The sequence below is a fragment of the Haliaeetus leucocephalus genome, unplaced genomic scaffold (genome assembly GCF_000737465.1).
Source record: "Haliaeetus leucocephalus isolate CR32 unplaced genomic scaffold, Haliaeetus_leucocephalus-4.0 Scaffold646, whole genome shotgun sequence".
NCBI lineage: Eukaryota > Metazoa > Chordata > Aves > Accipitriformes > Accipitridae > Haliaeetus > Haliaeetus leucocephalus.
In genome coordinates, this window is record NW_010973082.1 from 2,481,696 (window position 1) to 2,494,741 (window position 13,046).

Below are 13,046 nucleotides of genomic sequence, written 5' to 3' on the forward strand. Positions count from 1 at the left end.
TTCTTTGCCAGCATATGTAACTTTTTCAAGCCAAAGCAACTTACACACCACGTAACTTTTAGTTGAGTAAGAACACCTTCAACAGAAGGAAAAAAGACCCTGATCTGCACTTAGGAGGCTACATCCAAAGTACCACACAGTTTTGGGATCCCCAGTACAAGATGCTGACAAAGCAGAGCAAGTCCAGCAGTGCCACCCAGATGGTTAGGGGACTGCAGCACAGGATGTACAAAGAGATGCTGAAACAGCTGGGTTAGTCTGACCTGAAGAAAAGAAGGCCAAGGAGGGAATCTTACTGCTGTCTTCAGCTGTGTAATGAGTGATTATAGAGACAAAACTAGACCGCTCCCTGCACAGTGTAAGGCAGAGGGAAAGCAACAAGTTGCAGAACAGGAAATTCTTGTTAAGCATAAAGAAAAAAAGTTATTCACAATAAGGCTGGTTAAACAGTGAAAGAAATTGCCCAGAGAAGTTGTGGAATCTCCATCCCTGGAGACACAAGAGACTCAGCTGGACACAGCCCTGAGCAATATGATGCAATTTCAAAGTTAGCTCTGCTTAGAGTAGGGAGATCAGACCAAATCACCATCAGGCCCCTTCTGAATTAAAGTACTCTAAAACAATCACATTTCTGTGACAGGCTTGCACACCTGAATGCCAAGTGACTCTGATACTCCCCTGACACTGAGTGAAGCCACAGCAGTTAGCCAAAACAGTAATTAATCAAATCCATCCCATCACCATCATCCACAGCAGTCATGAACACAGCACAGGTAAAGTGGTGACAGTGGTGTATGTAATCACAGTTGTCACTACGTAACTCACCAAAATAATCAGAAGGCGCCAGTCTGCCCACTTCAACAAATTCTTCATTTTCTGATCGACGCTGTAACACTGCAGCTGTGCCCTTTAATAAATCACAACAATTAAACAATTTGAATTTCCAGCATCACTTGAAACATTGAATTCCAGAAGGAATCAGCTGCTTTGCAGGAAGGACTGTTACTATGTCTCAGTCTTTAAAAACCACTTCACAGTCCTTGCATACCTCACCAGACTGCTCTATGAAAACAGCTGGTCCTCCCTCCTCTCTAAGCATCAAACATCTAGGGTATTTACATATCCACAGCACTGATTTCTTCCTGTTTTTCCTCAAAACACTAAGAATATTACGGTATGACTAGCAAAAAAAAAAAAAAAAAAAAAAAACCAGAAAAAACCACACCACAACTCAGAAGACAGTGATACCACTAGCAAGACATTACTAGCTATCTAGAATGGGTCTCTACTCCTCTGAAAAACATAAACTGGTTTCAGCCAGAAACTTGTTACTTTTTCCTGGAAGCACCATTTGTAAAAATAGCAAAACTAAATATAAGCTTCTGCATGTCCAGCAAGATTGTATTTCTTCAGGAATTCTCTAGAAGTAAATTCTTGTATTTCATTTTTCTCCAAGAGCCTATTTAGGGACAGAATAAGCCATGTTAAAAAAAGTAGTAAAGTTCTCAGCTTTTAATTTTGACCTTCCTTACCTCCAAGATAATGAAGAATTCATCTCCTGGCTCTCCCTGGACCACAATCTTTTGCCCATCCTCAAACTGTACCGGTTCCAATGCATCAGCTACCGTGAGACGCTCCCACTTGTCCAGAGATTCTGTAGAGTTAATAGTTCATTAACAGAGTATCTTTTCAAGGCACAAATTTTACTTTTTGCTCTGTCTTTATACAAAGGTCAACCTACTTCTGGCTACATTTATGCATCAGATACCAAGACTTGAATTAGAATTATTTCTGAATGATGCAGAAAAACAGTACAGGCTTTGGAGTCAGTTTTAATGGATTACCACAATAGCCTGTAATCATAATAATGCTGGGTAACAGCTTTATTATAATATGGCAATTTATTCCACTTCAGAACAGAAGTCTTCTCACTTACCCAATATAGATACTTTACTAAGGAATTCCTCATACATCTTTCTCTTTCTTAAAGTACTCCCCTACAAAAAAAACACAAAAAAAACCCCAAGCACACAAAGTAAGTTTTCTTTCTACACCACATTTTACATGAGGCTTCAAATAAAACTCAAGGCAAAAATAAATTTAACCAGACATCCTGTCTCACAGACCCCAAACCTACAAGATTAAGTGTTTTCAAATTTAATTATTTCAGTAATATTTCAGATTTCAGCAACCTTCATAAAGTACTTAGCATTTATTGCAGCCTTAACGTTTCTTAAATGCATTCTAACTGTATAACCTTACCAAAATTCACAACACCTGCTCAAGTTAGTTACAGCTGTTGTTCGCACACACTACTTACAAATAGCAAGCTAAATGCAGAGCAGAATCAAAGTATCTGACAACTTAACCAGTAGATATTACATTGTCAGTCCAGTTTAATACAGCATTGGTACTGTTTTGTTCACTAATGCAAGACTCCCCATGGCCCCACGCCTGACAAACATATGCTGAGTGATCAGCTTTCTGATTACAAAAGAAGTAGCAGGATTTTGAATAAATAACTCCAGCAAATGACAGGCAGAGATAGAAGGTCAAATGACCAGTATAAGCTGAGTGAATAGTAAAACCAAAAGCATCATTCCAGGTTATGCACACAGCTACTTGAGTCAATGACAGAAGCGACACATCAGCCAGAAAAATACTTGCCATCAGGATCCTTCTATAGCTATCTCTATCAATGCCCCACAACTTCACATTCGTCTTCGCTTTGACAGTTGCAGCACGGGGAGTTCCATATATAAGCGCAAGTTCTCCAAAGCTTCCACCCTCACCAACGCTGGTTGCCCACTCATTGTTCACATAAACCTGAAAGGCAGTGCATGGTGGTAAGCCAAAGCTCACGGCATCTTGTGAGCTGGTCAAAGACAACAAAGGTCCTGCTACCCTGTATTTCCTTTATCGTAACAGGAAATTTTCCTGTCTGTACAGAGTTGACCATTCCAGCGTTTCATCAACACTTCACAGCCAACCCCAGTCCCAGCCAGAATTTTTACTTCCATCGATAAAGGGACTCTCTTCTACATCTACATCACATGCACAGACTACACACGTAGACTCCTGAGACCCTTTCATAGGAAATAAAATCTCAACAAAGTCTCTGTCAGAGAAAGCTATGGATTAGTTGGACTGCAAAATAAGAAGCCTGGTCATTCTTAAAGCCTGTCCCACACCTCAGCTAGACTCCACCCTGCACTTGTAAAGCATTAGTATTGTGTTGGTGTCTGAATCGTTCATTCTGAAACTCAACACAACTCATGGTCTGTGCAGCCAGACTGAGCCGTTGAGGAGCAAAGAGGCTCCAAAGCAAAATAAGCTTCTACAAGTAAGAACTTATGAGAAAAGCTGCTAAAGGAAGGACCTGTAGAAAAGGCCTACAAATATCGGGCTATTCTTCTGCTAGGAATGAATATATAATTAATAAACTACCAGTAATGCTTACATCCATTTCACCTTGATCAACAACATAGAAGTTATCACCTTCATCACCTAGAAAAAAAGAGAAGAAAAAAAAAAAACATTGAATACACACTAGAAAGGTGAGTAAAGCTATGCAAACATTCACATTTCACAGAACTGGCATCTCTGCCAACTTTGGTGTTTAGAATCTGGCAAGGTTGGCAGAGACTAATTTTTGCACAGCTTGCAGGGTAAAGTTTCACATTTTGCTGATTTTGCACTCCTCTCAGTCCTGTGAAAGAGGACATCTACTGGTATGCAGGAGATCAGCAGCATTTCCAGGAATACTGGAAAGGCATACTGGATCCATAAACTGACATAACATGTTCTACAATGCCATCAAATGACAATCTTTCCAATAGGTAACATATGCAACAAAACCCACATCTTCCTACAATTGCTCCACTCCTCACTTTAGCATGAGCTGTGCTTCAGATAGCATAGCAAGAAAGTGTCACTGTATCCAGACATTTTTATTTTCAAAAAAACCCCCAAAACCTAACAAGAGCACTAGGCCAGAGCCTGCTCACCATCTCCAACTTATTCGTCAATGTAAACATTGTCACTTGCCTTGCTGTATGACAGTCTCTCCTGCAATGTAAGTGACGGGGAACATTGCATCAAAGATGTCACTGAAGAAAAGGATATCAAAATTAGACATTGCTTGGACAACTGCCATGCATGCATTCATTCATACATCTGTACCTCCAACCCATCAATACTTTTCCTATAACCTCTGTATGGTTACACTGACTGTTGTAAAGAGGCTGTGCAGCTTTGTACAGTAAGACACATTTAGCTCTTCTGAAGTCTGAACTTTTAAGACTACGAAGATTTATTCCTACCTTCTTTCGTTATCATCAAGATGGGCAAACAGCACATTCTTCTCAATAGCTTTTGCCAGAGCAGCCATTGTCTTATAATCTTTTGGAATAACCTAGGATATAATCAGAAAAAAGTAACTAAAAATTTTTTTCAAGAAAAATTTCTGCATTCCCAGGGTATATAACTTATTTAAAGTGCTACAAAACACTGGCTGATTTTTTCCAGTTTCTTTCAAGCACTATAGATCTAAAAACAAATATAGTCAATGCTTACAGCCAGTTTGTGCAGAAGGTAAATAATATCTTGTGTTACTTTATGCAACTGTAAAAGCATCATTCCATGCTAAGTTTATAAGGGTTTTTTGCAAAAGTACAAGTATCTGTTCAACTTGCTTTTTCCTATGAATAGCAGCAAGTCTGCTCTGACATTAGACTAAATGTAATGTTGTTGCAGCTGTCAAATAACTGGAAGCACTTTGTTTATATATATAATATATAAATATAGGTACATCTAAATATACATTACTTCAAAGGGAACAGGTCTAATTTATGCATAAATGGTTTAATTGCATGACAGTTTATTCTAACCTCTAATTAAACAGCTATACACACAGGTCTGCTTTTTACAGTTATCACAAGACTTAACCGGCTACAGGAGCTTAGTGTTATTTAATACACTGGATAGAAGGCAGTCTTAAACTGCAATTTTTAGCAATGTTTAAAAGTTAGAGCACCTTTCTAACATAAGATGCAGCATCCTCTTCTGTATAGACTTCTGCACTGATGGCCCCACGCCTTCTTCGACCCTTAACCACAGGGTTCATAGGAGGAGGAGGAGAGATTTCATCCTCCCGTGAGTCTGAGCGAGAACCAGACTTCTGTTGATTCAACAACTGTTTTGTTTCCTCCTAAACAGGAAGGAAGACATGTTTGTGTCACATAATCCAGCAAAGAAAAAAGTTGTCATAGATCATATTCCAATTTAGTCTGCCAATGCAAGGGAGCTTCCTGTGTACTATTACTCCCACATGAAGGCAAGCAGGAGACTAGAGCAACCAACATCAAAGGCCTTTCAAAATAGATGGTAGATACACCTTTCATTTGTAACATTCATATCACAATGGTGTTTATTTTAATAAGTTACACTAATAGTTTAATTTATTAAGAAGTATAAACAAGTTGATTCTACTTTCCACTAGCATATTCAACAGGTCATGAAAGACATTCTGCAAATGCTAAAGACATTTTCCCAACTGTAAACCCAGCAGTTCTTTCCCTCAGCTGTGAGGCGTTAAGCCTTTTTTGATCTGAAAGACAGAAGAGCAATTCCTCAGAAATCCATGTTACATGAGAAGCTTTTGAAACAAGGTCAAGTCATGGACCAACCTGATACTCAATAACCAACAGTTATTTTAGGAGAAAGAAATATGAACACCACTTACAAAAGAGCTGGAGGAAGGATGCTAGAGGCCAGACAGCAGGGCTTTTTCCACAAACCACGGATCTGTCAACTTTGCACGACATTACGCATTTTCCTTATTTCCCTCAGTTACCTGTTGTGCTGTGTTATAGTGATATTGTAGAAGACTAGCATACTTACAATAAAATGAAGTCTAACTAACCTGACACACAGAAATTTGATTCTTCTATGTACCAGAAAATTCACCTTAATCAACTAAAATCAGATTAAAATCAAAACAAAAAAGCCAACCTTGGAGCCAGAGCATTTGCATCATAACAGCTCAAATGACTTTCCCAGCATTAAGGAAAGAGGGTTTGGGGACATGCCTTAAACGAACAAGGAGTCATCTGTTCTACGAGAGCTCCAGGCATTTTTAAAAGCTGGGTTTGTCCCAGTGTCCTTGATCAAACTGTCCCCTGCCCAGCTGGGCAGCTTGCTGCTTGGCTGCCACGCTCCACTCCGGAGGTGCACAGAGGCTATGTATAACAACAGCGCTTTGAGAAAAGGGACATCAGATAACCATTACAGTGAGTTTACATCTTGCACCTCTCGGATAGCCAAAGAGCTAGCACTGATCCATTGAATTATATTTCACTTCCTGCTTTTTGCTCATTGATAAAATAGTGCTACATTTCAAAACGATCAGAGCAAAACACATTTAAAACCTTGTTTCTATCTTCTGATTTTGGAGAAACAAGTCTCAACCGAGGTGAAGTTAGAAATAGTTTGAGCAGTAGCAAGTGCTCAGTTTAAACTGCCTCTCTACGAAGGGTGCAACACCACCAACCACAGAAACATACTGTTGGCTCATATACAGAATACTTAACCCATTAAAAAAACTTGACACTTTTAAAATAAGTGAACACCAGCTGCTGTATTTTTTCCAGTACCACAAAAAATATAGAATATTGAGATCCTGTAACTTTCAGAGATAGAAGCACTTCAGCAGCATTTAGCAAGAGAGCTGTGTATCAAAACACTGTTCAGAAAGAGACTCGCCAGGGTAATGGCCCACTCAAAGAACAAGGAAACTGCACTAACAGAAAAAATAAAACTGGTAACTTCTGCCTGATCTGAGATTTTGCATTACTGTATTAAAAAGAAGTATGTTAAGGTAGGGCATGGACACAGAAACAAGTTACAGGTGAGTAAGATAATACATGAACTCAAAATATACCAGCTATTCTAAACAGCCGATATATACACACTCATCGAGAGGAAGATCATCCCCGAATGAGACAAATATCCATGAATTCACATTACACTTCGCAAGACAACACTGTGCCACGGAGTGACATGCTAAAATCTCATTGTTTTCATACCAGTAGCTTTTCATGTATTCATCTTTTTAAAATATACCTTTTATAATTTCTGATAATAAGCCACATATATTACACCACCAGGTCAGAGAAAAATTACGCTAGGACTTGAAGAAAAAGTGGCAGTTGTTACTCTCAGTTACCTTAGAATTTAGCCGGTGTTTATGAATAAGAAAATGTACTTGTTTAGGTTTAGAAGCTCCTCAAATTAAACACATAATGGACACAGGCATTCATTTTGCTCTGTACTTATCAGTATAAGCATTACCAGGATTATAAAAAAGTTTAGTAACAAAGTTAGCCTATTTACTACATCCAAGTGTTGACCCTGGTCTTTCAGCTGATGAAGCAGTTCAAAGTTTTCAGTGTCAGTGACCGCTAACTGTAAATTTTATTTTTCCTGACAAGTAAGAAATAGTTAAGTCCATATAAGTTATTACAAGTAAGAAATATTAAAGTGATAAGACTTCACATATTTAAGTCTATCAGCTACTGGAGAAGACCTGCACAATTTCAGAATTATGTTTTACACTGTATAGTCTGGCACCTGGTAATTGTCATTACACTAGAAATGGTCTCAACTTCTTCTGGCTAATTAGTATTCAATTTATATCAGCTCTCCACATCATATTTAAACAAAACAGAAAAACCTCAAAAAAACCAAACACTCAGAAGCTAAAAAAGCAGCGTTAAAAGCTCTGCCATAAATTCACAACGGCACAGTATATCCTTCTTAGCTACCACGTGCTTTTGCACGTTTTGCAAAAGAAATGCTTAGGAAAATAAAAAAATATTCAGGTATGTATCTGTGGAGGCAGGGAAGGTGGTGGGGAACAGGTACAGCAACTAGATGTCAATCACACTTCATAATTCCAGCTTTCTATAAAGCCTAATATGCACATAACTGCATTACACACAATATTTCAAACATGCACTTATTCCAGTGGACAGCAATGTCCAATATCCAAGATTCATCTGGCAGGCTGTAATAACGATCTCTACATTAAATTTCCATAGCTCAAACTACATTACACAGCCAAGCACAGCACTGGATAGCTATTAGCTTTTAGTATGCACTGGTGTTACCAGACATGTTTGCACAGCAAAAAGAACAGAGGCCTTAGTACACCACAAACAGATAAAATAAAAACATTTATACAACCAATGTGTAGTAATTAGATTCATGTAACAGCTTTCCTAAGTCAGAAGAGGACATCCGAATTCCTATAGTAGCTACCACAATCTGAGAGGCAGTAATTTTAATGTTTCTGAACATAAATTCAAAAGCATGTTTAAATGTCTTCAACGTATTTTAATAACATGACAGTGAATCAGCTCTGTGTTTGCGCGCTGTCGAAGAGATGACTTGTCAGGATAACTAGAGAGAAAATAGCAACCCTACTTCAGTTCTAAATGGTGTTCCTTCAAAATTCTATCTTAAAAAAAAACCAAAAAAAACCCCGTACCTCAACTTCATCCAGTCTTACAGATGAACAGATTTATAAAGTATACTGAAAAGTCGCTCTGCTTTATTAAAAATGTAACAGACATTAGTTCTGGAAGGTGAAGCAGATTCCATTTCAAACATTTTTGCTCTATCAGAGCTAAGTACCGGGTTAGATCTGGTTAATAATAGTACTTAGCATTTGTGCTTTCCAGACACGGATGTCACAGGAGTTTGCTAACATAGCACAGGATGTTCACTGTTCTGTTACTTGATAGCTATTAAGGTACTGTGTTATCTGGTTAAACTAAAACCAATCCATTTGACTGAATGGTGAAATTACTTGGAGAAAGCTGTAGTGATTTTCAAATTCAAGGAGGCAAGAAGAAAAATGCTACAGTTTCACTTGTAGCTAGAGCTACACTAGTGGGCATGTATAACCCCTGCCAACACAACTCATAAAAGACCCTGACCAAAACGGTAAGAGTAATTTAAGGGGAAAAAACATTACCTAAGCAGTTTTATTTTCAGCTTACTTATAAGCTGACAGAGTACATAGACAGCCTATTTGCACAAGAATAAAATCATCAACAGTTACATGTGGTTAAGCTCAGAACTTAGACTTCTTGTCTTGCTAAAAACAAATTAAGTTTCCTTTAATCTTAAATACTGCACCTTGACCATAAATCCACTACACATAAGCATTCAAATACTCCTGTTTTATATCCCTACGTATGGATTGGTTTACAATGTATCCTAAGTGCAGTAATGCAGTTTACTTTGTAAAGTTTTGTATATCAACACTTGTGGTGATGTTTTAAAAATTATCAATCTATCAGTACTTAGAAACTCGAGAATCCAACGTGGGGAAGGAGGCATGGTAACAGGGAGAGACAATGAATTTTTAAGAACCTGATTGCTACCTGGTTTGCTGCTGGTATTCTCTTTGAAAGAGAACATACTCAAGATGCAACTACATAAAAAAAAAAGTCAGACATATCATAGAGTTCTCGTTCATTTAATAAGCAAAATGTTCCTCAAATACATTGTGAGTTATAGCAGGTTAGTTTGCAGCATTTGGTCACTTTCTAGTATCTACCTTGAGCATTTCCATTAAAAGACAATTTCCACTATACGTATTTATGATCTCCAGTGTTAATTTCTTTCTTCTTTACATCAGCAATTAGTAACTAGCTAGAATAAAAAAAAAAAAAGAAAAAGCTATAACTCCCATATACACCAAGTACTGAAAGCAGCACCTGCAAGTGACTGCTGTACCAGGTTGCAGCTACATTATTTACTAATTGTGTATTCTGAATAGAGTCGTCGTATCTAACCTTTCCTCTGCATTAGCCTTTAAAACCTCCCATTTTCCTAGTGGCTTCTTCTCCTATCTGCTTAGATATCAATATATAAAATGCACAGTTCAAAAGAACGTGAAATCACCATTTCAAATATGAGCACCGAGATGACAAAATACTTTCCATTCCCAAGATCCCAGAATGCTTTCAACAACAACAACAAAAACAACAAAGAGACCTTGAGGACAAATGCAAGAGGAACAACAAAGCAAAACACCAACGCCAAACTCCCAAGAGAAGCAGAAACAGGCTTGCTCTCCTAGAGATTTGGAATACAAATACTTCCGTTTGACTTCAGCTAGGCCTGGGTAAATACCCCTGGCCTACTGCTTCTGTGCTGTACCCAAATTATTGCAAACCATTTGTCTCAATATAAGAAACCACATGCCTATCGCCAGTGTCCAACCAAGGTCAAACGTCACAGTTATCACCTAACTACGGACACGATGGTGTATGCTATCTATAAGTAAGCATTAGATTGGGATTACATGTGCATCCTAGCTGGGTAAGTCTCCTTGTCAGCTTATGTTCTGCCCTACGTGCTTTGTTATGACAGAGGTGCTTTTACACTGTGATCAACTGGCAAAAACTAACAGAAAATAGGATTTGTTTTCCAAAAGCATCAGCTCCAACTTCAAACAGCCAATACGAACACTGGTCAAATCTGAAGCTCAGCCTCTGAATCACAAAAAGGTGATATAAATTTAGGTTGTTCCACTCTCCTTCCCTCCTGCTATGTATTTTTACCTTCTCCAATCTTTCAAAGTATTCTCTGAGGAATCCCATGGGTCTTTCAGGTCTCACTGTGCATAACTGTACAATGCAATCCTTCAGAAGTTGCTGGATGTTGTGTTTTTGGACGTAAAGTTCACATTCCCGAAGACTACGCTCCTCCTCGCTGCTGCTGCTGCTAGAAGCTGCCATTGCTGAAGATAAGAGAAAGTGAAGGTTAAATAACCAGTGGAAACAAAGACACTGCTGCCTGATAGAGTCAGGCATGTTATGTTGCCTAAAAGAAAGTTATGCTGTATTATCATCTTACTGATATCACAGCATAAAACTACCTTTATCTGTAAGACTAGTAACTAAGCTAAACAGTGAAAGAAAAAGCTATGAAATTATTTAGCACCTGGAAAGAAATAAAAAATCTGGGTGCTTTATAGCCACAGACACAAAAGGAAAAGCATTTGATTGAACTGGGAAAGCTTCAATAACTCAAGCCCTGTGAGCACTCAAACTCAGGGAAGTTTCCACCTAAACTTTCTGCTGATTAAACCTAGCATTTCATAGGACTGGAAGCTCACTTCACAGAGCCGTACAGGGTCATGGGGATGATGACCAGGAGAAAAGTGGGTGGAAGCTGGGAATCTGAGAGGCCAGTATGGAAAGTATTGGGAAGTGACACATGTTAAGGTTAAAGCCAAAGCCAGTATGCCAAATGCCAAGGCAAGAGTCCACTAACAGAAATTATGGAATTGGGGCATTACTCCAAAAAGCTACTCTCTGGTTTAAACTGGTCCATACTTCAAAACTATCTCCACAGATACACTGTGATCCCCAAAATATTACTTCAACTGTAAATAATCAAGAGTACATCTTTAAACACATCTGTTACAATGCCAGGTTTTCAAAAGACTTTAAAATTATAGTGTCAGCTGTAACACTTCAAAAAATGTTCTAAAGCTGTTTTTTCCCTCATTTCAGGTTATAGAACCATTTTAAAGTGTGTTTTTATATAAAAACATTCCATGGCATCTTTTTCATAAAGCAATTAACACTGGGACAGCTAAAGAAACAGGAAAGAATTTCTCAGGGCATTTTAATGAAATATAAAGAAAGTTACCTGGTACAGGGACAGTGGCAACAGCTTATGACTATGCAGTAAGATATGTTGATCCCAGGATCAGCTTTTGAAAGGGAAAAAATGGATTCAGACAAAATAACTTTGAGAAACGATAAGTCACTGAAAAGCCAAGCGGCGCAGTCATATTATGCATTTTATCCTACTGAGGTAGCAGACTGAGAAACATAGGCCACATAGGCAATATAACACGGTGCCCCTTTGAATTACGCTACTGGAGATTATGGGAGGCCTAGAGTTGATATGAAATTGCTAACACTTCAAACAGGTTTCATTCTTGTGACAGTTAATCCCTGCATAAGTATGCACAGACAGATGTACTACAAGTGGCATAAACAGCAAGTATGGACTTCACACGGACTGAAAAAGTGCCTTAAAGTTCTCCAGTTACTTCTTTTGTTTTGACAACTCGCACAGTGAAGGTCAGTACTAATTAACAGCCCCAGAGAAACTCGGTGGCTCCATGACAGCCTACAAATTACAATCTATGGAAAAAGCACCGCGCCGCCGATAGCCAGCAGACACAGGCCACGGCTGCTCACCAGAAGAGCAAGACCAGCGCAGAAAACACCAAAGAAATACTGAAAACGCCAGCATTTTCACAAGGTATTTCTTCTGCATATTGCAAACCCCAAGTTTTCCCGAGCCGGCTAAAGCACGGCCGCACTCAGACCTGCCCACCCCGGGGCTGCCCTGTCAAGCCAAGCCCGTTCCTCACCGCAGGACCGGGGCTCCTCCAGCGCTGAGGGGCGGGCAGCCCCACGGCCGAAGAAACGACACGACGTTCCCGGGGCAGGAGAGGGGACGACGAGAGAACCAAACCCCATGTATGGCCGGGGGACTCCTTCAGCGTCCCAGCGCCTGGAGGCGACGCCCGATAAGCCCACGGGGGTCCCACGCAGCGCGGCCTCTCTCTCTCCCCGCCCCCCCCCCCAGGACACCGGACCCCCCGCCAGCCGAGGCAGAAAAGGGAACACCGTCCACCCCGGCCCCGGTCCCAGCAGGCCCGGGTGCTGCCGGCTCCGGGCCTCTCCCCTCAGCAGGGCCGGGCCTCTCCCCTCAGCAGGGCCGGCCGCCGCCCCCATAGGCCGCAGGCCTCCCTCTCCGCGCCCTTCCCCAGCCTAGCTCGGTCTCCCCCGCCTCCTCAGGGGCTGCCCCCTCCCCGCCTCAGCCTTCCCGGACCGGTCACCGCCGCTCCCCTTGCCGCGGGCGGCTCCGCCGGGCCCTCACCGCCCGTCCCGGCCCCGGCCGCGGCCTCGGCGACAGCACCAGCGGCGGCAGCGGCGGCGGTGGCTCCA

At 40.4% G+C, this 13,046-nt stretch overlaps 1 protein-coding gene across 2 annotated transcripts in view; it reads right to left on the reverse strand.

Annotated features, from left to right (window-relative positions):
* PRKAR1A (protein kinase, cAMP-dependent, regulatory, type I, alpha) overlaps positions 1–13,007 on the reverse strand; it is a 16,890-nt gene extending 3,883 nt beyond the window's left edge. Inside the window, exons 1-11 of one of the 2 annotated variants that reach the window (XM_010578586.1) lie at positions 12,948–13,007; positions 11,731–11,794; positions 10,635–10,813; positions 5,036–5,209; positions 4,323–4,414; positions 4,048–4,109; positions 3,461–3,507; positions 2,668–2,826; positions 1,937–1,997; positions 1,533–1,654; positions 826–907 (exon numbers count right to left, since the gene is read on the reverse strand). In XM_010578586.1, coding sequence (XP_010576888.1) covers positions 826–907; positions 1,533–1,654; positions 1,937–1,997; positions 2,668–2,826; positions 3,461–3,507; positions 4,048–4,109; positions 4,323–4,414; positions 5,036–5,209; positions 10,635–10,811 — 976 coding nt within the window. In that variant the 5' untranslated portion in view covers positions 10,812–10,813; positions 11,731–11,794; positions 12,948–13,007. The remainder of the gene's footprint in view (positions 1–825; positions 908–1,532; positions 1,655–1,936; positions 1,998–2,667; positions 2,827–3,460; positions 3,508–4,047; positions 4,110–4,322; positions 4,415–5,035; positions 5,210–10,634; positions 10,814–11,730; positions 11,795–12,947) is intronic. The other variant, XM_010578587.1, reaches the window with a different exon arrangement.
* Between the last annotated feature and the right edge of the window lie 39 nt (positions 13,008–13,046).